At 38.5% G+C, this 12719-nt stretch overlaps 1 protein-coding gene and 1 long non-coding RNA gene across 4 annotated transcripts in view; one reads left to right on the forward strand and one right to left on the reverse strand.

Annotated features, from left to right (window-relative positions):
• The window catches only part of COL28A1 (collagen type XXVIII alpha 1 chain), a 161424-nt gene that overhangs the window by 75985 nt on the left and 72720 nt on the right, over positions 1-12719 (forward strand). For both annotated transcript variants that reach the window (XM_077856802.1, XM_077856804.1), the window contains 7 exons: positions 135-206; positions 959-1027; positions 3920-3991; positions 7156-7224; positions 7858-7926; positions 11126-11194; positions 11309-11377. In XM_077856802.1, coding sequence (XP_077712928.1) covers positions 135-206; positions 959-1027; positions 3920-3991; positions 7156-7224; positions 7858-7926; positions 11126-11194; positions 11309-11377 — 489 coding nt within the window. The remainder of the gene's footprint in view (positions 1-134; positions 207-958; positions 1028-3919; positions 3992-7155; positions 7225-7857; positions 7927-11125; positions 11195-11308; positions 11378-12719) is intronic.
• Positions 1-12719, reverse strand: part of LOC144288859 (uncharacterized) — a 171596-nt gene that overhangs the window by 60856 nt on the left and 98021 nt on the right. The window lies entirely within an intron of this gene.

Genomic DNA, 12719 nt, shown 5'->3' on the forward strand with positions numbered 1-12719 from the left:
TAAGATACAAGCAGTTGGCAAGTACCACAAAATGGAGGTGTTTATGCACCTCCACCTTTATGAATTTAAAGTATGATAAATATGATAAGATAAATATGAATTTCTGGGAAATAAAATCTTTTCTTATCCACCAGGGGGAGCCAGGCTCAATAGGGCTCCCAGGACAACCAGGAGTACCAGGAGAGGATGGAGCTGCAGGGAAGAAGGTAACACTATTTTTTATGTTCCTAGAGTAAAAACTATCGAACCACACTGATATCTTGGTCCTGTAGGAGCTCAAATTAAATCATCCAGGACAAACTGAGTCTTTTTAAGAAAACATTTCTCAACTCTAAATTTCCTTTTTCACTTCTTTAGATAGAAAAAACACCACTTTAATGACTAAAGAGTGTCTCCAGCTCTCTGCTTTCTCTCTGGCATCTCAGCCATGGCATCCTGCAGTGACCTGGTCATTTTGGGATTCCTAGAAAGCACTTGAATCGAAATTTTGAGAAAAACACTTTTTCCACCTCCACAAAGAGAGTCTGTAAATGCAGTCAGGAAGTAATTATAAAAATTTTCTAAAGTATTATGAGCTGACATTTGAAATACTCATTTTTCAATATAAGTAGAGAAAAACAGCAGATGGAAAGGCTGAAGGTCTTTCTTGTTTCTTTTTTTTTTTTTAAACCAAACCATCAAATGTGAATGAAGAGCCAAAGGAAAGTGAGCTTATTCTTTGAAAATTGGCTGAGAAATTAGTCTTTTTCATATTTCAGCTGCTCTGAGCTAAACTAGAATTTGATATTAATTTATTAAAGTTGGTAAATTTCCAAATTAATTTTAAGACTAAAGTGAAGGTCTGGTCTATTTTGGGGGGTCTCAGCAGAGAATCCACTGGCCATAAAAGGAGGAAAAGGAAGGCTTATATGAACTGTCCATTGAGGATTAGCCAAGACATCAGTGTCATTTCCTCTAGGGAGAAGCAGGGCTTCCAGGGACAAGAGGCCCAGAAGGACCACCTGGAAAAGGACAACCTGGCTCCAAGGTATGGAACTGACACAATGTTGGGGAAAGCAGACTGCCCAAGGAGACAATTTAGGAGAAATTTGATTGTTATTCCTGCTATGTCAAATGTGTTTACTTCTGCCTTAAAGTTATAGATCTAGTTTGTGAGCTTTTGGAAGACAGCAAGTATGTATTATTCATTTTTACTTTCCTAAGATCTATCATAAGAGAAAGAGTTCAACACATGTTTTCTCAATAAATGGCCAGACTGATATTTTAAAAACAATAGAAAAGAAGCCCTGAGATACATCCTTGAGACTTGAAAGTACATACATTTTCTTCAAATATTTATAGAATCTCACACAGTAATAAGAAATATCACATTATCAAATGGAGGTTTCATTTTCACAATTTGGCATAAATTTATGTGACACATCGTAGAAATGTTGGTTGAATAACATCTTTATATGTCAAGATGAGAATATCCAAATTCATCAATAAGACCATGCTGGACATAACCTACAGACTCTAAGATGCCAGATGTTCCTACAGTTTTTATATACCGTCATCAATGTATGCATAAAGATTCTGAAGAATTACATGAGTAAAGTAAAAATAAAATCCATATACTTATTAGTGTTCTATTTATAATTGTGTTAAAGTGTTTAGTGAAACCTTAAGATGTCTACATCTTGTGCAAATATTGGCTAAAATTGAGTCCTTAACCATAAATGTGAGTATTTGACATTTAAATATAGTTGCAGAATTTCAAACATTTTAATTTATTGACTTATCAGACTATGAGATCTCTTTTCATGTGGCGGGGGAGGTAAATGTGGACAGAGAATACCTTTTTCACATCCAACAAAAATATTTTTAGTAATACTTGTCTATCAACATTCAGGAGAACTAATGTTTTCTCGAATATACTTTCAGAAAATAGACCCTTGGAGTTAATAATTGAAGCTATAAGAATGTGTGATGTCTCTGAGAAAGAGAGCTGAGGTTTGAATCCCACACTGGGCAGTAGTTGGAGAAAGAACATTCAGAACAGCATGAAGATAAGCAGCATAGTTACCGGGTTAGGGAAACCCAGGTGAGAGGGTTTCAAGAGGGAAGCCACCAGTGGTGTCAAATGCTATTGATAGAGCAAGGAAAATGCATTGGAAACAGAGGGCACTGGATTTGTAGCTCTGAGGGGATTTGTAGCTTACAGTAGGTTATAGAGAGGAGTGGTAGGATTATGTTATGTAGCCTGGACATGCTGTGGTTTAGTGTTGGTGCTTTATTACCTCTGTGTTCCTACTGTTGTCTTCTGGGTAATTTAGGTCAATAAATTAAATTTGGAAGTGAATGGAAGAAAATAACTAGTTGGGGTTAGATTTTGCCTCTACTGATAAATGATAATGGCACAATAAGTTAATGATACAATAACCTTCAATTGTTTTTTTTTTTTTTTTTTTTTAGCATCTGTGTCACTGCTCTTCATTAGTTTGGACCTTGGGAAGTTAATTACAATCTATAGGTGCAGTAGGGGTTCAGTCCTTCTTCTTGAGGGAGTGTCTGCATTGCTGATGACCTTGGGAATGTGTCAGAAATATGAATTCTTGTGTTTCAATGCAGACCTACTACATCAGGAACTTGGAGGTGGGGCTCAGCAATCTGTGGGCTGATTGTACATGATTCTGTATGTACATGATGCACACTTAGGTTTGAAAATGGTAGTAGAGTCATTCATGTCATAAATGGCCTCAGCTGCAAACCCCAAAAGGCTATTCCTTTGTTGAACCACATTTGGATATGACACCTTGCAGTTGAGTCCTTGTTTAAGGATAGTTTTGAAACACTCTGAGGGCTCTGTGAGAAGGTAACAAAATCCTTTCAGGGAAGTACTAGCTTACACAACCAGGCTGAGGAACAGCCAGTGGGCAGGTTAGAACTCTGCTCCAGGTTAATGCTCATGCATCTTTCCACCAGTAGGATTATTGGTCTCATTTGGGAGACAGAACTAGGATCCTTATTAGGGAAGAAGTGGGGCTGTATTTGAAAAATCTGGCTGTGGTTTTTTGTTTTGTTTTGTTTTTTAGTGGTCACATTTTGTATAGCTAGCTATTTCATGATTCCCTTCTTTGTTGCCACCTCTTTTTAAAAATTAAAAAAAAATTCTTTTTCAAGTATAATTAACATACAGTGTTTTTATTAGTTTCAGGTGTACAATGTAATGATTCACCAATTCTATACATTTCTCAGTGCTCAAGATAAATGGACTCTTCATCCCCTTCACCTAGTTCACCCAGTCCTCCACCCACCTCCCCTCTGGCAACCACCAGTTTGTTCTCTATATTGGAAAATATATCATTTTATGTTTTAAAACAGAAGCAGCACTAAAGCTGAAAAAGCACAGGTAGCTCTCTTTTCTGAAACTTCAGGGAATGTTTCAGAAGCATCTGTTAATAAACCAATGGTGCGAAAGAACTGTGATTCAAATTAAAGTCCCCAAAGAGGGATCCCTGGGTGGCGCAGCAGTTTAGCGCCTGCCTTTGGCCCAGGGCGCGATCCTGGAGACCCGGGATTGAATCCCACATCGGGCTCCCAGTGCATGGAGCCTGCTTTTCCCTCTGCCTGTGTCTCTGCCTCTCTCTCTCTCTCACTGTGTGCCTATCATAAATAAAATTAAAAAAAATAATAAAGTCCCCAAAGAGAGACACTGAACTTAGATTAAAAAAACCAAAAACATTCAATTAAGTGGTAGAGACTGAACCATTCTGAAGTCATCCAATCTGCCCAAGAACCTTGACAAATCCTATACAACTGAGCTGAGCTTGGGACACATTGAAAATCGGTGTTAGTTGATAACATGGTCCTGATAGGGTTGTTAGAAGTGCAAGGAGGGTTTGCTGATACAGGCATCTTTTTATAATTATTTTGTCAGGGTGATGAAGGAAAGAAAGGGAGCAAAGGAAATCATGGACAGAGGGGATTTCCAGGGCCTGAAGGTCCAAAGGTATGTTTTTTATATTCTCATTTATGCTTTGGGGAAATTGTAATTGTGTCTGGTTTTAATAGAATATTAAATTTCCACTGCAAATTGGATTCCCTCGTTCCTTCTCAACAAATCCAAATGAAAAAGGCTTTAGAAAACTATTGGTACTATTCTGGACCAAACAGGATAGTATGAAGAACCCATAAAATAAGTGATCGTCATTGAAACATTTATGATTCTTAGAGACACTCTGTATGTCAATTCTCTCAAATGACCACCAGATATTCAGAAGTTGGGATAAAGTTAAGATTGCAGGAGATACCAATTCTCTTCCATCTTGTTTTGCTAAACAACAGCACAGTTGCAGACTGAGAGGCAGCCCGGTGATGATGAAAAGCAGGGCTTCAGAATGCAGGAGAGTAGGACTCTCCTCCTGTTCTACCCAGAATCTTTTGGAGCCACTCACTTCAGTGATAGGAAGCAATAACAGTATCTATTTCTCAGGATTGCTGTGAAGACTGAAATAGTTAAAAAAAAAAAAAAAAAAAAGACTGAAGAGTTAATAAAGCACTTAGCACTGTTCCTGGCACTTAGTAAGTGCTTAGTACATGGAGCTATTCAGAGAGAGAGAAAAATCAAGACTGTGTAATGAAAAGTCAGGGATAGATGCCCTGATCAACTGACCAGGACCAGGTGCTGAGGATGAAGGAAGGGAAATCTGTGAGACAGGCAATCAGCTACATGTCCTGACTTAGCAGGAGAGAATATTAAGGTCATTTGGATGTGTCAGGAAACAGAAATTGCAAACCTAAGAGAGTTCAGGCTTTTAGGAAGATGCTAATTGTCAGGAGACAAGGAGTATGTTGAAGGACCATACTATTCTAGAATCAAACAAACACGGTACTGCCAAGATGAGAGCTGGGAGAAAACAAAGCATCCTCTGTAGACAAGTCCCTTAAGTTTCAGTGTTCATCAGTATCACCTGGGAGCTTGTGACAGATCCTGGTTTCTTGGCGCTATGCCCAGACAGGGGTATTTTAGTAGGTGGGTCCTAGAAATTGGCATTTCTTAAATAAGTGTCCTATGTGACAGGTAATTCAAGGAATATGTGATGAGAAATGCCACTATATAAGGAAAAGTGTTGTATCAGTATTAATAACAATGGTTAGTCCTCGTATCTTAGTCTTCCTTAAAGACTATTTTTCTGTATTTTGAAGTAAAGTTTTTAAGTAAAGATTTTTTGATGAAGAACTGCCCTATTTTAAAGCATAATCACAATTTAATACAGAGTCTTTTAAAAGAATTACATACTACCTACACATATAATTTCACATTTTAAAAATAATTGTGTTTTTTTTTAAAGAGGAGTAGAATAGATGAAATGTAGAAGCATAATTTTGCTTACCCTGGTTTAAGTGAGAATTTTAACAGGTTGATGTTTTATTCCTTTGCCACTGGATTGAATAGGATGGTTATCTATTGCCAGAATCCTGGTTGTGTGATGTACCATTGCCTTATAGGTTTAGAATCAAAGATCTGGCACGTATATGTATTGGCATGATCTGGGCCTCGGTTGGCTGGTGTGCTCAGCCTGTGGGTCCTACTGGGTGATGGGCCCAGTGAGAGGCCTCAGCTGTGAAGGTGAATGTGGTCCAGGGTGAGTCATTAGTGGTGAATCTGATGGAGTCCCTCCCGGAGGAAGACTGGCGGGCCAAGTGGGCAGTTCCCACCACTGAGAACGGCTCAGTCTCTAAGGCAGGGAGAGGCAAATTTCTTGGTAAGGCACAAGTAGTAAATATTTCAGGCCTTGTGGCCAAGGGCAAAATTGAGGACATTATGTAATCAATTATATAACAATCATTTTAAAATGTGATTTTTTTTTACATTCAGGGTGCCTGACTGGCTCAGCTGGTGGAGCAACTGAGCATGTGACTCTTAATCTTGAGGTCATGAGTTCAAGCCTCACATTGGGTGCAGAGCCTACTTAAAAACCAAAACAAGAATGAAAACCATCTTTAGCCCACGGCTATGTGAAACTTGGCAGCAGGCCATATTTGGCCCAAATGTCACAGTTTGCCACACCTGTCCTTGTGCTACATCAGTAATTTCCAAACCAATAACAAAGCCCTACTAGTCAAAATGAATTTGACCACACTCCAATATAGGTTTATTCTTTAATTGTAGTTTTTACTCATAAACTATCAAATTAATATGCTATGAAATTTACATAAATAATTGAACATTTAGAAGAGATAAAAGTATATAATGAAGCCCTAATATGCTCCTCTAGTATCCCAAATGGGTCACTTTCAACACCTGGTTGGCTATGTGCACCTTCTTTTAATGACAATTGCTTTACATAATCTTTAAGTAAGGTAATCGCCTACCTCAGAACTCCCAGAGGGGCCTCATGAAACTCATATCCTGGGCCCAGCCTCAGGATCTATTGAGTTAAAAATCTCTGGAGCTGAGACCCGACTCTGTATTTTACCAAATTTCTCTGATGATTTCTTTCCACTATAATTTGAGAATCACTGGTCTAGAATCAGATGGGACAGAGATATTGCTTGAGTCTTTATTGAGATTCAATAGTGACACACCAAAAAAAAAAAAAGACATGTTTTAAAATTTGTTTGAAATTCCATTGTTTTTACCATAAACTCCCTACTTCTAAAAAAAAAAATGTGAGCTAGGATATAATAGAAGACTGATATGCCACAGCCATAAAGTAAAATAACAAAGGAAAAAGTTATAAGCTAGAAGGAACATTATTTACCTATCAAGTGTATCCAAGAACTTATACTAAAGAAAATTATTGTAATTGAACAAACATTTCCCTCTGAGCTTCCTGGCATGCAATACAAAAGAGAAGCACCATGAATTGTATAATTTTTATTAGCTAATAAAAGAATGCACAAGAGATTAAAATTTCTAATATTCAGAAACTAATTGAATGCATTTATTAAAGGCACTGAAATCTTAATCATCAAAAACTTTAGTAGTGGTTTAGCAAAGATGTTCAAATATTTTCACATTGATCAGTGAAACAGGGTCTGTGAAAATATTATATTAAAACTTAATATTTTAAAAAGCTGGAAATACATTTCTATGTTTTTCCCAATATAATTCCTATATACTGTTTCTTTGATTGTAATGTAATGAGTATTTTGCTCTTTTTTTTTTAGGGTGAACCAGGAATCATGGGCCCTTTTGGGATGCCTGGAGCATCAATTCCGGGGCCACCTGGGCCAAAGGTATACATTCTTGGGAGTGAATGAATGAATGAATGAATGAATTTATTTGTTTGTCTGTTTGTTTATTACTTGGATCTTTGGCAGTTAGAGTACAGAAAAATTCATGATACCAGTGGACCAAAATTTTAGTTTTAGAAGAACCCAAGCTATTATCTGTTTCAACTTTTGCATCTGCTAGGAAAGGCTAGCAGAAGATTTAAGATTAGAAAACAGATTTCTTGCTCCTGGCCTTGAACCTGTCACTTCCTCATGAACTACCTCCACCAAATCCTAGACCCAAATGCAGGTAAAATTTATTCAGAAGAATCTGGTGGAATTCATAATCAGAAAGTCTGGCAGAAAGAAATCCACTCAGATTTAAGAGCGTTCTCAGGCATTCTTATAGTCTAAATATTTGAGCCTAGATCACCACCTATTTCAGTGACCTTTCTATAAACAGCTGTCATAGTCTTTACTGACAGGTTTTATTTGCTTCGGATTTGAAATACCCCTCAAATATATTAGAAGAAGCTACTACCTTAAGATCTGAAACTGATAAACTCTGTAAATTGGCCCATCTCTTTTGTGTTTTGTGCTGTTATGGTTTCTCCTGCCATTTAAAACCTGAAACTGAACATTATTTGAAATGTGCAGGGAGACAGAGGAGGACCAGGGATGCCTGGATTTAAAGGAGAACCTGGAATTGCTATTCGAGGACCAAAGGTAGGCTTTATTCATGTTCTTTCTTTCCCTCTCTGTAAGAGAGAAAGGAAGGGGGATTTAATGCACAATAAATTGATAATCAAGATTGTTCTACTCACAGTTTACATTGATGAACTTGAATGTAAAAGTACACTACTGTCATTTTTAAAAACCAAGCAATCAGGGGCACCTGGGTGGCTCAGTGGTTGAGTGTCTTGCCTTCGGCTCAGGTCCTAATCCCAGGGTTCTGGGATTGAGTCCCACACCACTCCCCACAGGGAGCCTGCCTCTCCCTCTGCCTATGTCTCTGCCTCTCTGTCTCTGTCTCTCATGAACAAAGAAATAAAATATTTTTAAAAAATAATAGAGTAAATATCAGGCCATCAGATAATTCATTTCTCACAAATGTGGAGGAACTAGATTTTGGATGACTAAACAGTTATTTGAAAATGCTCCTTTTGTAATGTCTGTGATAAGAGATTATATGACCTTTAACTTCTTTCATTTACATGTTAATGGCCTAGGTATCTGTTTCACAAAACATTGTCCAGGAAGTTCATGTTTGGAAGCTTTACTGAATTAAATTGCTTTGCTTTGTTTTTCCATCTTTCAGAGTTATTTTAAATGAAAATGCAAATAATTATAGGAGATAGCTTTAAGTAATCATATCTATTTTCCATGGCAACAAAGCACCATTTCCCTCCTCACAAAAACCCAGCATCACAGCAAAATTTAACATTCCAAATGTCACAAACACATCCCATTCCTGTTTATGAGAATAGGCTTCAGGGCTCCATAATCAGCACTTTATTGAATTAGTAGCATGTTTTTATGTGGTTTCAAAACTGGCTTTAGTGCTATCAGATTGCCTCTTCTGGATAAAAGAGATCAAGTACTAACATCAGTGATTTTCAAGCTTCAAAAAAGAAAACTTAGAACCATCTCTGAAATATAATGCACAACCTACTATAGACTGTTATTAAGTTGGAGTGCCCCTTCTGAAGGTCAAGGGAGGATCCTGACTTCCATTGCTGTTAATCACTTAACAGTGTCCTTGGTAGAATGACAATCTTCTGGTTTACTTGGGGACACACAAGATTCCCAGACTGAGGGATTTGCAAGCTGAAACAGAGCAAGTCCAGGGGAAACCAGAACAAGGTAGTCCTCCTACTCCCCAGACCCTGAGGCACATGGCAACCCAAGCTATGTATGACACAAGGAGAAAATTGCAAATTTCCTAATGTTAAAACTGCAGATATGGCCTTGGTCAAGAATGTTTGGATGGCAATTTTCATATAGTTTGATAACATTCTGAATCTGCGTATTCGTAGTTCCATGATTTAAAGTTACTTCTCTCTACTTATACTATTCTTTACTGTAGAAATAAAATCTAGTTAAATGTACAGCCTCGATTTAGAAGGCCCTCTCTGCCCTCCCATTTTTTTTTACTGATTCTTTTTGGCATTGTGGGTGATGTATTTGAAGTTCTTTACCTCTTTACTCTATCACTTTTCTAATCCCTTGGCCTCTAATGATACTCTTTCCGCCATCCTTCCCTAATGCACTAGTTTATAAGCTTTTGAAAGGTGAAATGTCCGATGGAAGTTTTGAAACGTAATTCAGTTTTTTTCTTTAAAGATTTTTCTGTATTTAATCATGAGAGACACAGAGAGCAAGGCAAAGACATAGGCAGAGGGAGGAGCAGACTCTCTGCGGGGAACCCGATGTGGGATTTGATCCCAGGACTCTGGATTCACGCCCTCAGCTGAAGGCAGATGCTCAATCACTGAGCCGCTCAGGTGTCCCCATAATTCAGTTTTGCATAGGACTTCAGGGAGCTCCCAGGTCCTTCCCTAAAGCCCATTACAAAATACCAGATTAAGATTTCTGCCTTAATTCCTGTCAAATGAGAGAGACTCTTAAAAGAGAACTCATTCACAGGCCATTTTCTTGAATCCAGTGCATCAAGGCCAAGTGACAAAAATTCTACCTATAAAAGTGTTGTGAGGGGGGATTCCTGGGTGGCTTGGCAGTTTAGCGCCTGCCTTTGGCTCAGGGCGTGATCCTGGAGTCCCAGGTTCGAGTCCTACATCAGGCTCCCTACATGGCGCCTGCTTCTCCCTCTGCCTGTGTCTCTGCCTCTCTCTTTCTCTTTGTGTGTCCCTCATGAATAAATAAATAAAATCTTAAAAAAAAAAAAAAAGTGTTGTGAGGGGTCCAGAATGAAAATCTGAGACAGAACCTTATCCCTTATCCCTGCTCCTGATGTTTTCTATTAACATTAGAAGTAATGAGGTAACTGACATTTTTGCAGGAGGCAGGACAAAGATCTCTAGGGAAAAAAAATGTTTAGTTGTAAATTATAAATGTTTTAACATTTTTTTTCTCCCAGTGTGGGTGCCAGAGGATAAACAGTAACAGCTGCTGATAATCTGCTTGAAACTTAGAAATAAAAATTGAAAGTGAATTTTGATTCCAGTTTTCTTTTCCTTTCAACTTAACCAGGGAGCTGTTACTGCTTTGTTTTGTTGTTGGCCTGTTTCTTGTGTAAGCAAGGAAAGAAATGGGTTTCTTACTTTGGGATGTGTCCATGTGGATGTTTAAAGCTTTAACCTTAAAGATGGTTGGAATAGCACAATAAAGTGCTTCTGAGAAGTGACTTCTCAGAAGTTAATTTGTTTTTAATTTTCATTTGGGCTTATTTATTCCCTGTGTAATTTCGGCCCTGTTGGGGAGGACAACAAATGGAACATAACAGTAGGTAGCATATAGTTATCTTACTTGATATTCAAAATTTTACAATTGAGATCTTGCTATGTATTTTTTCCTTCTCTTCTCATACTATGCATGTTAAAATTTCTCATTTTTATACTTCTCTACAATTTATGATACAAAAAAGTTAAATTTTAAAAATTAAAATATCAGTAATCAGTCATTTTTAATTCCTATGAATGTGTTTCCTATTGAGGATTTTATAGCAGTTCACATATATTCCCTATATTCATCCCATGCTTCCCACCAAATGCAAATGGGTAAGACTTACAAAGAGAGACTCAGAACAAGTTATCATCTGTGATAGAACTCCCTTCTCAAATTTTTCAAATCATTCCTCTGCACTTACCAACTGCACGTTGCCAGATAGAATTGGTATTGTGCTGACGTTTTGCCAGGTATTTCATAGTTTAGTCTTATGATATGATCTGGTGTTGAATTTACACAGGGGGCCCAAGGACCTCGGGGACCCATGGGTGCTCCAGGACTCAAAGGTGATGGCTACCCCGGTGTGGCTGTAAGTGTGGACATTGTTGTTCTTTCCTTCGTTCCCTCCCTCCTTCTCTTTTTTTCCTTCTTAACATTGCACATGACAAGGACACTCATTGTCTCCCTTATTATGTCATCTCAGGGACCTCGGGGACTACCAGGACCCCCTGGACCAATGGGTTTGCGTGGAGTGGGGGACACGGGAGCAAAGGTAAGATTTTAAAGTAGGTTACATAGTAGCTTCTAAAAAGGATGTCTTACCAAAGTGATTTTGGTAAAGGTGATTTTTTTTTTAATCAGACGTAATAGAGGGTAGTAGTGTCTAAAGAATTGATAGTTATCTTCACCTATCGACTTCCTGGGGGAACTTGCACTACTTTGAACATGTAGATTAACTTTGCGCATTTTCTCCTGCTTCTCTGGTAGCAACTCTCACGTTCTTTTGCTGCTTTGTTTTCTGTAAAGTCAGAGTTTGGTCCAGAGCCCTCTGCCCTCCTCTAGACATCTCTTACCCTGGGTGTTCTCATCTGGCCCCATAGCTTTACCCACTACTCATGTGCTTACGCCTTTCAAGTTTCTGTCTTTCCCCCTAAGCTCTGGTTGTCTATATCCAGCTTCTTACCATATTACTTCTCTTAGACGTCTCGCAGACATCTCTAACCTAGGGTCCAAGATTTAATTTAATTTAAATTGTCACCTCCTAAGCCTGTACACGGCACCACCTACCTCATGCTCAAGCCAGGAGACCTGAATCATTCTTGCCCCTTCCCTTCCCTCTCCCTCCATGTCTGGTCTTTTGGTACATTTTGTCAGTTCTCTCTTCAAAATATATTTTGATTCTAGCTGTTTTTCTCCTTCTGCTTCACCAGGGCAAATCACCATCAGCTCTTGCTTGGGCTATTAAAAACAAAACAAAACAAAAACAAAAACAAAAACAAAACAAAACAAAACCCTTCATTGACCTTTCTTCTTCTTCTACCTTGGCCCTTCTGCTACCTGCCAGGAAGAGTGATCTTTTAAAAGCATGAATTAGATCATATCCCTTTCCTTCTCAAAAAACACTGATGGCTTCTTTCTCCACTTAGAACAAGAGCCTACCACTTTCTGTGGCCTGTGAGTCCCTTGATGACCTGCTTGTAGCACCTTCCCCCTTTCTCCTTTGTTGCCTTCTGCCTGGAAGCTACATTGGCCTGCCCTATTTCATTTCATTCCTGCTTCTGGGTCTTGGCTCTGTCAAAATGGCTTATTCTTAAGGACATGGCTCAAATCTCACCTAACCTGAGCCTGACCACCTAAACAAAGAACAGTCCTCTCTTCCCTCACTCATCACTATCACATCCCTTTGTGTATTTCCTCTTTAGCATGTATCACTTTTTCAAACCATCTTGTTCATTTACTGTTCTGCCTATTTCCTGAGAGTATTAGGTTTCCTGAAGGCAGGTTCTTTGGCTTGTGCCCTGCTAAATTTCTGGCACCAGAAGTAGGCATGCCACCCAATAGGAGCTTTGTAACATGTTGAATGAATGAGCAACATTACCCTAGGGAGAAAATAT

The sequence above is a fragment of the Canis aureus genome, chromosome 18, assembly GCF_053574225.1.
Source record: "Canis aureus isolate CA01 chromosome 18, VMU_Caureus_v.1.0, whole genome shotgun sequence".
In the NCBI taxonomy this organism is placed as follows: domain Eukaryota; kingdom Metazoa; phylum Chordata; class Mammalia; order Carnivora; family Canidae; genus Canis; species Canis aureus.